Below are 13508 nucleotides of genomic sequence, written 5' to 3' on the forward strand. Positions count from 1 at the left end.
CAAATTAATTCAATATAAATTTGTAATATTGACTAAAGTAATCAAAGGCTTTTCTACCCCAAACTCAGATTATGTGGCTATACTTAGGCAGGCAAATATTTGCTTTCTTAAGGTACAACACATCATCAATATTGCAGGTGATAAACTAAGAGAATAATGCTAAAGCCTTCCACTCACCCCTCCCACCCCCCTGCAAAAATAAATAAATGAATAAATGGTGAAAAAAACTTTATTTCATTTTTAAAATGACAAGTGATTTGAGCTGCTCAAGCATGACTTACTGTTCAGGGTCCAGTGTATCATTTTTCCTTTTAGAAAACTGGTCTTTATTTATTGTGCTGAGGAGAAAAATTGATAATCACAGTTGTAACAAAAATAAGTAGCTGTTCATAATAATAAAAAAATCTTCCTAGCACCTACAGGAAACCCTGCTACACAGCCCAATAGAACTCCATATGCATTCTGTTTCTTAAGAATTAAAAATTTTGAGAGGAAGGAAAACTACAGGTGAGTTCAAATATCTAGGGCAATGCAGTGGCTACCTAAAAGCTTTAAAGACAGCGGAGTTGTCATTCATAACCTGTGACCACACACTTAAGCACTCCTCCCCCTCTGCAAATGCTTAAAAATCCAGAAAGTCTTTGGGCTTAGCAGTGTCATCAGAAGCTACAGATAATTTCGTCCTCACTAGGTACAGGAACCATGCAGTCACCATGCAGCTTCTAACCATCCAAATTCAACCCTCCATCACAGATTGGGGAGCAGACAAGCACAAAGAGGCTACTAGGAAGTACAGAACGTACTATTTAAACACATTCTACAGTTTGACGTATCATGAAACCCCATTTTATAAAACACATCATCTTTAAAGCCTGACAGTTATTAATATACAACTTATGACTAGCTTTTGAGTTAGTGAGACCTCCTTATCTTCTCTCAACTGTAATACTTGCTTTTACTATGATAGCTTGGACATAGTCTTCTACCCTGTGGAAATTTCAGAGTTTGACTACTGTTATATGTTGTGTATGGTATGGGGTTGCTTTTAAAATTGGTTCAGAAACTTCATCTGGTTCCAAACACAACCGATAAACTGTTAAGCAGGACACACTAGTTTCAGCACCTCTGCAGTATTAATAGTTCTACAAAGTTACCCAATATTTCCAAGTTCAATGCAAATGTCATTTTTATACCTTTAAAGCCCTGAACAGCTTGATACTAGAGTACTTAAGAAGGACCATCTTTTCTTATATGCACCAGCCCACCTTCCAACACCCTTTTCCAGGTGCCCTCAACTCTTTTAGTGAGAGCATCTATTCAGTGATGGTGCTTTGTCTTTGAATAGTCTCTCTAGACATAAATATGGCAGTTACTTCTACCTTGATTCAGCTCAATTTCCTTTTTACCAAGGCTTTTAATTGAATTGCTGCTGCAATCTGATCTATTATTTTAGTGACTGTCATATTCCCCTCCCCCTTGCTGCTTACTTGGGTTTATTGTTACCAGACAGGTAGTAGCCATGTTAGTCTGTTACAGCAAAATTAACAGGGTCTTGTGGCATCTTAAAGACCAACACATTTTATTATGGCATGTGCTTTCACGGACTAGAGCTTACTTTATCAGATACATGATTTTGTTTATCGCAATGTTGCTAGCTATTTCATTCTTTTCTACTATGGTAAGCTATTCCAAAGAGGCTTTGTTGAAAAGCACTCTTTTAGAACAATATCAAACTAATTAAATTAGGTTAGGAAATTATTGTAAATAACTGTTGTAGCACGTGCTTACAATACAGTGGTAACTGTTGTACCACTGAACTACTGCAGTGTGCTGTCTATAAAGCTGCTTTAGAATTTTTTTCAGAAGTTGATCCAGAATGTAGCAGACTTTTGCTGGCCATAAGAATTATGCTACACTTAATAGGATTGATTACTGGTTTGCTTCCAACCACAAACTCAAATTTCTGGTTTCAGCTTTTAAGGACTTACCTGATCTGGGCCCTCATAACATGAAGGAATATCATAGGTACCCCATATAGAACTGAAATTTTGGGAGGTGGTGCTATTACTGTATCCTCTCAAAGAGGTATGGACAGCAGCTGTAAGATATAGGCTGGGGTCCCCAGTGTGACACCTGCAAGTATCACATTGCCCCCAGGCACCCACCTTGGTACAAGCCAAGACCCTCTGCCCCCCCCCCATTTTAATGGGGAGTTGTGGTCACTCTACAAATATGTATAATCACATTGTGATATTTAGAGTTTTCCCCAGTCTCTTTACCAAAGATCCCAAACATGGAATTTGCCTTTTGCACAGCTGCCGCACAATAGGTCAACATTTTCACTGTGCTACCAGTGATGATTTCAATATTTCACTCCTGATGAGTAACCATCAGGTCAGACTCTATAAGCATGTATGTGAAGTTAGGGTGCTTTGCCCCGTTGCACATTACTTCATACTTGCTTACACTGAACAGCATTTGCTATTTTAATGCCCATTCATCCAGTTTGGATTCTTTTGGAGCTCCTCACAATACTCTTTTGGTTTTACCACCTTAACAATTCAGTATCATCAGTAAAACTGGCTAATACACTGCTCGTGCTTAATTTCAGGTGATTTATGAACAAGTTAAAAAGCACCAGTACTAACCCAAATTCTTAGGGACCCCACTTCTCAAATCCCTTCATTATAAGTTGTTGATGTTGTTCTTTTTTACTATGTATTTTGTGGTTTTTATATTGTAATTTAATGTTGTGAACTAACTGCCCTGAGATCTGTGGATGAAGGGCAGTATACAAAATGAATAAATGTCAAGTTTGGGGAAGGACAGGGGAGTGGCAATTGTTTGTATTATTTTTTTTGTGTAGGAGAGGTGTTCTGCCTGCTTTGGTGTGTGTGTATATCTAAGCATTACCTGTTAACCTTCTGTGATGTTTATTTAACGAAGTTTATATACCGTACTGCTTAATTGTAATAAACCTCTAAGTGGTTTACAAGACATAAGTTAATGTAATGTCAACAAAAAAAGTTACAATAGGTATTTTAAAATGTTCAAAGATCAAATGTGCATATAATGAGGTAAGGTGATCTCACAAGTAAATGGATCCCAAGTTGTTGAGGGCTTTGTATTAAGATATCAATAGTAACGCCTTGAACTTGGCCTGGATATGAAAGGATATTTTGTAGTGCCTACAACAGTTTCTCAGATTTCAAAGAGTGCTCTTGGACTAGAGGAAAAATCTGGACATCTAGGATGTTCTTGGTGGTGATGTTCCAGTTATGAAATTGTTGCCTAGAGAAGCTTTTCCTGGCTAGCTCCCTTTCACCTTTTGAAGGGTAGGAAACCTCCCTTTTCTGGAAGACATTAGCTGCCTCAGAATCCAACCAGACTAAAAATTATGTCTCTTGAGATCCAGTGTATTTTAGCATTAAAAATGTATTTTAAAGCATTTTAGGCACTTCTTCTCCACAAATCTACTACATATTTTCTCCTGTAGGTTAAATTAGTGGTGGACAAGACTGAAGACTAAGTTTTTAGCTAAGTCTCCTTCCAAGCGCTTCTTGTTTAATCCTCGGCATTAGGCTCTTTCCTGCTTCTAAAACCTTCCCTGTTTATATATTTTCACATATAACCAGAATCCATCAGGCAAAGGACCCCCACTTACTGCAATTAAGTAATCTATTTCACATATTATGGAACTATCAGAAAAAAATTACAAATATTGAAGTTGAAGCAAGGGAGCCTTACACATTGACCCAGTCCAGATTTCACGACAAGTCACACACCAGCATGACAAGAGTGAGCCACAAGCCTTGAGCTTGTGCACTCCCCAACCTGAGAGTTCCAATGGTTCCACTTCTGGGTTAGATTAACCGCAACACCATGTCATCTGAACTTAACTTAAACTGTGGCTAGCATTAACTATGGGTTGTTTGAAACAAGCATGCTTCATAACACATGGCTTGAAGTTGAGTTGTTGCAAACCATAGTTAAGGTTAGTCACAGTTTAGGGTTTGGACAACATGCAGTTCTCATCTCATCCTTGTAGCTGTGCCTAAGGAGAAGAGGATGTGGCGTTCAAATATGGCCAATATGTAAAGGCACATAAATATTCTAAGTGTCAGAACATGGTTGCAACCTCCAGCAAACAATTCCTATGAACACTCTGCTCCAACATAACCCTATTTTGAGCAGGAAAATCTGTCACCCGTGTTTTCAAATTTAGGCCTGCTTTCAGTTAGGTACCTGCCTGAACAATTCCTTACTGGATCTCCTGCTCAACAGATTAAAGGTAGTCATTGTGTGTATGTGTGTGCATGTACATGCACAAAATAGTTAAAAGTTAAAGCAAGCTGTGAAGTCTCTTTTCTACAAGCAGAAGCAAGAAAAAATTTTGCAGGCTCAGGTGGGATTGGAATTCTTAAACATTAGGTCGTTATTAAATCTAGCATATAAACAGGAAGAATGCTTCTACTTTTCAAAAGTGGTTTTTCATATTCTCATCAAAATATGTGTTTTAAAAGCTAAAGCTCATTCTGAAACATAAGGTTTGTCTAGTTTTCAAATAATATTCCTGTCCTCTGTTCCTCCCATAATTGCACAAGGCCTCAGCATTAAATAAGGAATTTTACCATAAATTTGATGTAAATTGTTTAATAGTATTTAGAGGATGAGATTGACTAATGCTATGATAAATGTTGTTAAGAAATTTAAAAATAATTAGAAAGGAGATAGCTACTCACGTTTGAGGCTGTGATGGGTCGTCCCCCAAAGAAACGCTCTCTCCTTGGATTTCATTGAAGCACTTCTCACAGAAATGATACCTGTCGGCAAGAAGGCCATATTTGGGTGAACTGTTCCGTCCACACAACACAGCCCAAGCCAAGCAACGGAGCCACCAATCACAGCAGGCCAAGGAGGGGGGCGGGAGCAGAGAGCAGGTCATCAACGGCGACAGGGACATTCAATGATGAAGATTTATGGGACCCAGAGTTTGTGTTTGGTTTTGTTTTTTTGTTTGGGTTGGTTTTTTTGCAATCAAAGCCAAGTGCAGACAACGACAAGCATGAAGGAGAAATAAAAAAACAACACACACACACGAACAAAGAAATAGGGATTTGCAGGACGAAAAACAAAAACACAGAAGCAAGACAGGACAACACAAAGCAGAAAGCCAAGGCAAAGCACAGATTAGCATTAAATCTCTCAAATGGGATCACAAGCAGCAAATTATAGCAAATAAAAAGAGTATTCCATTTTAGTATGCCCATGCCCTCCTCATTTCAATAATCAATGCTACAATAAAGCAGAGAATCAAAATGAAGAAAGGGTAAGAGCAATTGCTGCTCTGACATCTGCATCAGGGTAGCAACTCTTTTCACAAGAACATCTGCCAGGAGAGGGCTGGAAAGGGGTGAAAACAATCCATCTTGAGAATGCTCAAATGTTGACAGGCCAGTCCTTCCCCTCAAAGCATTTTTTGTTTGCAACATCTGTTTAAAGCAGCAGTAACCATCCCCAAAACAATTTCTATGTAATTGTTCATGATCTGCCAAAATGACAGGTGCTTTAAGGCATCTGACAATCAGATATGCATATGTATGTTCTTAATATGTGACGTACTGATGTTCCATGCCTCCAAATTGATGTATAATTGACATATTAAAAGGATTCCATTTTCATCTAAATTAATGTTGAATGCTTTACTCAAGATGCTTTTTTACCCTCAAGAGTGCACAGAAACTGCAGCCTTTCCATTGCTAAGCAAGTTAATTTGAGTGCAAACATACAACAAAAAGAAACAAAAACAAAAAACAAAACTGTGACAGTATTATAAAGCAAAGCAAAACCAACACTAGAGGAAATGTAATTGCTAAGGAACGGATCACTTCTTCACCACCTATGTTTCCTATCTATAACAGGTTAGTTTATTTATTACACTGATACAATGACAAACATTGATTTGGACATTCAAAAGACCAGTGTCCAAAGAACCACTTAGTGTTATCTGCTGGGGGGGGCTTTGCCTTGCATGTTTTGGACAGCAACCTTCCATTCCACATTGATTTTGAAACTCCTCTTAATTTCAAAAGCTGTGATATGGCATGACAGTCTGCTGATTAAAGGTAAAAAAATCCAGTAGCAATGTCCTAGCCCATGTACACAGCTACAGCAGTTCTTTGGATCCCAGCTCATATGTATACATATGGTGATTTCTTTACTCAAGTGGGCATTTGTGATAAAAATGACTTATGGCATGAAGCTGTAAAGTTATAGAAATAAATGAAAGCTTAGCTTTAGATTTGTTAAAGAACTAGTTATCTACTTCAGCAACCCACCCAAAGCATGATTTGCAGCAATACTCCTGACAAAAAACCTGAAAAAGTTGTGTTCTCAGTTTTGCTTCCTCCCTTAAAAGAGCTCCAAACACAGTTTTTCCTATCAGATGTTTTCCGACCCCAAAGCAGAACATAGAACCGTGCTATCACAGAAAGCAAGTCTTCAGAAAGATTGCCATCATCATGCAGGTGGTAAAATTAAGATGCACGGTGATGCTTATTTAATCAAACAACTCCAGAGTTCACTCCTCAGTTAATTTCCACTTCAGAAAAGAGCTATCAAGAACAAACTGAAGGCTACAGATCCAATGGAGTACAGAGAAGTTGCTGGTTTACTGAAATTCCCATAAAAGATGCTGGACCAGGTAGATCTTGGTCTGATGCAGTGCAAGATTTAGCTTCTTAAACAAGAGTACATACTCAGGAACACTTGACAGTTATGCCTCAATAGTTAAGAGAGCCCAAGCACACACACAGGAGTGCTACTACCATAGAAATTCTAGCTGAGCGTGAGAGACTGTAAGAGGCAGAGTGAAGTCAGCCCCTCTCTGACCTCCAGGCACCCTGCTTTTCACGCGGCTCAAACAAAACACAGCTTTACAACTACAGCTTTGGTTGAAATAACTGATCTAAAACAGGAAATATGTCTCCCTTAGGACAAGACTGAATGTTAAATGCAGTGAACTCAAGATGCAAACATGCATGCTTTTCTCTGCACTGTTTCATACAGAGGAAAAAATGATGGTTTTACTGCAAAAGCTTTGAACTTATCTAAAGCATATGGAGAGTTTATATTAACATCCTAATTTCTGAAACAGGAAGTAAAAGTCAATTGATGCAACAAGGCACTTGGCTTGCCTGGGAAGTAATCTGCTGAGAATGCTACAAATATAAGTGCATGCCTGCCTATATGCAATATAATTTTTCACAGCAGGTGCAATGCTGTACCCAAGCATTTTCTTACCTGTTTTGGTAACTGTAATATGTAGCATCTCGTGGGATTGTGCATAACTGTTTGCCATAGCAACATAAAGTCTGTGGTGAAAACTCCAACTGAAAAGAGAGGGGAACGCAGGTTGCTTACAGGTATCCAAGAAATAAGACACTTTAAAGCAAAGTTTCAAAAGCTGCTACTACATTGGTAATCCAAAAGCAGCGAATGCACAGATCCCACCAAATGACGGCATGTACACTATTTCCAGAGGGCAGGCTGGGCTCCAAATTTTCCTAATGGATAAGCTCTAGAAGGTTCCAGACACTGTCCTGAAGAGGCAGAAAGCCCATACTTGGGATTGCACAGAAACCTCAGGTTTTTGTTTATAAGTATTCATGAAGTATTATTCATGAATAAGTATTCATGAAGTATCAGTGGTGGTAGTTCAATATCAACACTGTCCGCCCCTCCCCAAGCTCCTAGAATCAGAGCACAACCTACAAATGTTGTGGTGCTAATGATGATTCCTGTACAACATAACATTTATTAGGCAGTAGTTTTATCCATTAGGAATGCTGTTTACCCCAAAGAAAACCTTGCCATCAAAATATTTTGTACACAACTACATGTAGGGGTAGACCAGGGACAATAAACTTCTTAGCCTTGGAGGACCATCTGCTTTATTGCTTACATGCAGTAGGAAAACAATTGAATGTTGTATTTAATGATGCACATTAAGACTCTGGAGTAAGTACGGAACACAATTTAAGACAATCCTAAAATAGTTCACCATACTTGATTTCTATATTAGCATTCAAAACAGACTTAAGGGATCCTTAAAATTAGACATTGAAGTGTTTGGGTAATTTCCTGAAATTCAGCTTAAGATGACTCTCCTTACCTTTCGTCCACAACAATAGCCAAGGCTCTGCATAACTGGATCAATTTCCTGCTCAAACACCTCTGCCAGCTTGGAACAGTACTTATATACTCTAGATGTTTTGCGGTTGTAAAGCCAGGCATTGTTGAACATGAGCCAAATATCATCGACATACTGCCAGGGCTCCTGGTACTGTCCTGTGTCAAGCTTCCTCTTGATTGTAGAAAGATCCATGGGGTTCTTTACTATATCAAAGTAATCCTGAAAAATAAATAAATAAGAATTCTGAACCCTTGGATGCAGACCTGGAATGTCTTTGCTTATCTCATCTACAAAAGCCTGAAACCCCATCTCAGAAAGTAATGGGTAAGACAAATTTAAAAATGCCCAATACAGAAGACAACTTTGCTCTGAAGGAGACTAATCTGAAAAAAAGAAAAAGGAAAAAGATGGAGCTACAGGATTTTGTTGTTACACACCAAAGCCCTGGAAAAGTAGTTACGCATTGAGAGAAATGTTTCTTTTCAATACACTTACAGGAATTCCTAGTAGTTGGGGATCCACAGGCTGTCGGAAGGGAAGGGACTCTGGGTCCTGACGGTAAAGTGCCTCCAATGTTGGCATAAGTGCCTGCCTCAACTCTTCTGGCTTGAAAACTTGTGAAAGGAGACACATAACATAAAATTAACCAAGAGAATTAGAAATCTGATTAACATCAAGACAATGCTTCATTTCCAGTTTCCCCACTCATTATCCAATGGTGAAGTGTTAGGCACTGACTAATTTACAATAGTCAGAACAGGAATCTGATACGGAACAACAGTAGGAATGAAAAATATTTTACTCAAGAGCTAATGTGCACAGTAAATGTAAAGTTTGGCTAATAGTTAAATGTCATAGGCCTGCCTCCTAACCAGTGTTTCGTTAGATAAGGCACATCCTTCTATGGATGTCCTATTACCGAAATTCAAGTTCAAGTACCGAAGTTCAAGTCTCAAACTTAAGAAAACTACACAGGTTCTCTATGTAGCTGAAAAGAAACAGTAAACTTACTTTTCCTCTTTGACTGTCCTGAAGCTGGTGAAGACTGAGTACCTGGAGTACTAGGTCTTTCCTCCTCTTCCTTCACTTCTTGCTTCACTTCTGGTTTTTTCTCTTCTTGCTCTGTTGATTCAGATTTGCATTCCTCAGACATGGATTCTACCTTAACCTGGAAAAGCAAGAAGACATTTATGAGCAAAAAAGCAAAAATAAAATAAATAATAATAAATTACCACACCTTCAAGAATAAGAATGAAGAAAGTGGCTGGGTGACACTGTATGTACTCCCTCTATTGCAGTGGTGGTGAACCTATGACACGTGTACCAGAGTGGGTTGTGATGGTGTGGGTTTGGATCCGAAGCAGGTTTGGATTTTTATTTTTTATTTTGGCGGGGAGCAACAGCTCAGCTAGCCATCGATAAACAGAAGGGTCTGTCTCTTACCCTTGAGGACAAACAGCAGGCTTGGGCTGTGCTGCTGTTTTCAAGATCCATGATGCAGAGCAGGGTGGGGGTGGAGGAGCCTGTCCTCCGACACCAGGGACAGGAGAGCTACGCTGGGCCACACTTGCGCGAAGCAAAACACACACACGGGAGAGGGGGCAGCTTTGCAATGTGCCACATCAGGATGCTTCTGCCTGGCCTTTGCATAAGCCTGATTTCGTTGCCTTTCCCTCCTTTTTTTGAACTCAGAAGGAGGTTGCTCTTTCGCCTGTGCTGGAGAGCGCGGACCGGGTGGGGAAGGGGGAGAGCCAGGGAGAGGGCGGGAGAGGTGCAGAAGGAGTGAATGTCATGAAGCGGGGCTGGAAGAAGTGAAGGGGTGGAGGCAAGCTGCTCCTTGAAGACACCTCACAACAGGAGACCTTGCTGCCTGCACGCTGCGAAGCCAATGAGCCTCACTTCTCCTTCCTGCCCACCCAAAGCCCAACCCAACAGAGCGACTCCGCTTCCCTGGTGAATGGGTCGGTCAGCCAGCTCCGGGTTTTCCCGAGTCCCACACTGAGTCCTCTGTCTGTGTCTGTCTGTCTGTCTGTTTCCTCTCTGCTTTTCTCTTGTTCTCCGATGCCCGGGAGAGAAGCGCCGAAGGGGCCGCAGAGAGAGAAACAGACAGACACACACACTTCCCCACTAATAATAATAATAATAATAATAATAATAACAACAACAACTTTATTTATACCCCACCCTCCCCGGCCAGAGCTGGGCTCAGGGCGGCTAACACCAATAAAACCAAAGTAAAAACATAATAGGGGAAAAAGAGAAGGGGGAAAACCAATTTAAAATACAGGTTAAAATAAAACTTTAAATGCAGCCTCATTTTAAAATAGCTGATAAATCTAGACCATAAGGAGAGGGAAACATAAGGGTCAGACCGAGTCCAAACCAAAGGCCAGGCGGAACATGCAGGGAAAGTATCCCGAGAGTGCTTCACAACACACACAAGTGCTGTCAAATTAATAGTGCAGATGAATTTACAGCAAGGCCACTGGGATCAGCACTTCCAGAAAGCCAAATATTTCACCACCAGCATGAAAAGAAGCCACAGATAAATTATTGTTCTCTGCAGGTGTGGCATGCGCTATAACCATAAAACAATTTTTTTTAGTCTGGGTCTTCTGATGTCACAATGAGTTTTTGCACCAAAAAGAGTGTGTGTCAATGAGACATCAGGTGACCCCACCCACCTGTTAAAATGGACCACAGGATGGGGGTGGTTCAGAATCTGACCAGCTGGCCAGAAACTGTTCCCCACACAAGTGCTACTAATTAAACTGCTTGGTCATCACTTGAGAGACAACTTCTAACCCCGCTTGTATCATGCATCAGAGACTACAGAGACAGGAGATCTGGATCAAAAAAACAAAACTTAAATGTTTTAAAAATTAGTGCATTGACTTTCTTAATCAGCAAGTCAGACTGGTATAGTAGATAAAGTACCAATTTGGGTAGACCTGGGCTAAAATCCATGACATTTACAGGGTGACCTTGAGCCACTTACTCTCTTTTCAGCCTAATCTACTTCATAGGGTTGAGTGGATATATTGCAGCCCCCCTTTCCCGTATCCCTCCTGTTCTTCTTGGAGGAAAAAGATCCAGATGTGATCAAATGAATGAATTCCTAGGCATATCCAGTGTGAATGCCACACTCTCACCTCTGGCTTCTCCTCCATTTGAAGATCTGTTTGTTCTGACTCCTCCTCTTCCATTTTAATCTCCATTTTAATTTCAGGCAAAGGCTGCTGCTGCTGCTGCTGCTGCTGCTGCTGTTCAGGAGCAGCCTGTTGAGAGTTCACATCTGCACTGTTGGTGGATGGTGGGTTTGATACTTGCCCATCAATGTTTGCACCTGGATGTGAAAGCTACAGAATGAAAGCAACAAAACTAGTAAAGCTACATGTCAAGTAGTGTTACACAGTTTTGCAGCAATTGTATTCTTTGCTTTATTTTGTGCTTCTAAGCTAGATGGTATCTCAAGCAACTTGTGCCACGTGCATCTCAATAAGAAGAGGCGCTACACAAAAAACCCCCAATATCTTAATACTAGCCTACCACGGAATTATGTCTAGCTATACCACTTTCTGCACCTTCCTCCCCAGAAATCACACACACATATTTTTATCAGACATCTGTAGCTGAATTAATTCTTTGAAACTCTGCTATACAAAAGACAGCATGCATTCCAAAGTCCAGCATACTGTTCTATACCTTCATGCAATGCATGCTATTGAGACAGCAGAAACCATTTAGCCTTTGATACTGTATATAACAACCTAAAAAGATTTTGCCCAAGGTTGGACTTTCACTCTCAATAGCCCTAGAAAACTTAAACTTCCTTACGGGTGTTGTAGGATGCTGAGGCTGCAGTGCTGCTGTAGGGGTGGGCACAGATGCAGTCGTGCTCTGTTGCGAAAGAGGTTGCTGTGGCAGCTGCTGCTCTGCAGAAGGGGTAACAGAAACTGGAGGCTGCACTTGCGGAGTCAGCTGAGCCTGGGGAGGGGTTGGGGTCTGCCTCTGTGGGGGGTGCATAGTTTGTGACGGTGGTCCAGGTGGCATCGCTTGAGGAACAGTGGCAGGAGCAGATGCAATTGTTGCCTGTGGTGGTGCTGGTTGTTGTTGTTGCTGCTGCTGCTGCTGGGATACCAGTCCTGGGGGTGTATGGTGAGGTGTGGGAGTACGACTTGGTACTGGAGAAGGAGAGTTTCGATGTAAAGTAGACTGTGGAATAGGAGGGCAGTGAATATGACTCCCTTGAGAACCTGGCGCCACTACTGGAGAAGTCACAGGACAGGAAGAGCTGGTCATTTGTGCCTGTTGAAAAAAAGAATTGTCAGTATCTGAATAAACTATGTTTGGTATCAACAACTGAAAGTCCCAGGGGCAGATCTAGTCTCCATCAGCTCCTGCTCCCTCAGTTTGGAACACAAAGGAGAAAAGGATGTGGAGGGAGTGGTGTGACTTGCAGGCAGTTCACATCGGAGAATGGATGGAGCTTTGGCCCATCCTCCTCCTTCTCCCACTCAGTGGCACTCCTGTACAACTACTTGCCAACCAAGGAGAATGTGAGTAAAATGGAAGGCAGTGCACAGAGAACTTAAGGATAAGTACTAAGTACGCTTGCCTGAAAGATGGTCCTCACTAGATAATCAGTAGTGCCAGTAACTGGCTTGAATTAATAATTTTGCTCCCTTTTTATCATTCATCCAGGTCTACCACACACACAAACAAATCCACATCCAAAGAGCCTGCCAACAGAACTTCTCTCAACATACTTGAGACGTGGGAGTCTGATTGCCAGGTTGAGTCATAGGCGTGCTTGTTGGATTCATTCCAGGAGACAATGTAGGATATTGGGTCTGCTGAAGGAACTGACTTTGATTGGAAGGTTGTGACACCCCTTGTTGCATACGTGGGGAAAATCCCATCTGTAACAAAGTATTTATTATGAATGAATAAAACATTGTATCAAGCTAATAGTCAATGTTAAGAATGACATAGTACTTCCAGACATTAACATAGTAAAGTTATTGATACCCTCTTTTCCGATAAGTTGCCAGGGACTATCATGGCCAGAGACTTAAATGGTACTGCCTCTGGATTCTCAGCCCAGTAGCCCAATAAAATTCATTATTTGAAGCATGTTGCAGGTCTAACTTAGTTAACATGACTGGTTAAAATATGAACAGTACTCCCTATTTAGAGAGTGGACTACCAACACATTTAAATACATAGGGTGGTATTCAAGGTAGATCCACCAAAATTAATAAACATGACCAAGTCAGATCTCTTAATTTCAACAGGTCTACTCTGAGCAGGA

The 13508-nt window shown here is 40.8% G+C and overlaps 1 protein-coding gene across 1 annotated transcript in view; it reads right to left on the minus strand.

The window, feature by feature from the left end:
• Positions 1 to 13508, minus strand: part of EP300 (EP300 lysine acetyltransferase) — a 74317-nt gene that overhangs the window by 16199 nt on the left and 44610 nt on the right. The window contains exons 13-21 of the mRNA XM_081928804.1: positions 12964 to 13116; positions 12032 to 12502; positions 11347 to 11553; positions 9206 to 9362; positions 8690 to 8808; positions 8174 to 8413; positions 7303 to 7391; positions 4743 to 4823; positions 282 to 338 (exon numbers count right to left, since the gene is read on the minus strand). Coding sequence (XP_081784930.1) covers positions 282 to 338; positions 4743 to 4823; positions 7303 to 7391; positions 8174 to 8413; positions 8690 to 8808; positions 9206 to 9362; positions 11347 to 11553; positions 12032 to 12502; positions 12964 to 13116 — 1574 coding nt within the window. The remainder of the gene's footprint in view (positions 1 to 281; positions 339 to 4742; positions 4824 to 7302; positions 7392 to 8173; positions 8414 to 8689; positions 8809 to 9205; positions 9363 to 11346; positions 11554 to 12031; positions 12503 to 12963; positions 13117 to 13508) is intronic.

Source organism: Podarcis melisellensis (genome assembly GCF_964234715.1).
Source record: "Podarcis melisellensis genome assembly, chromosome: 10".
Classification (NCBI taxonomy): domain Eukaryota; kingdom Metazoa; phylum Chordata; class Lepidosauria; order Squamata; family Lacertidae; genus Podarcis; species Podarcis melisellensis.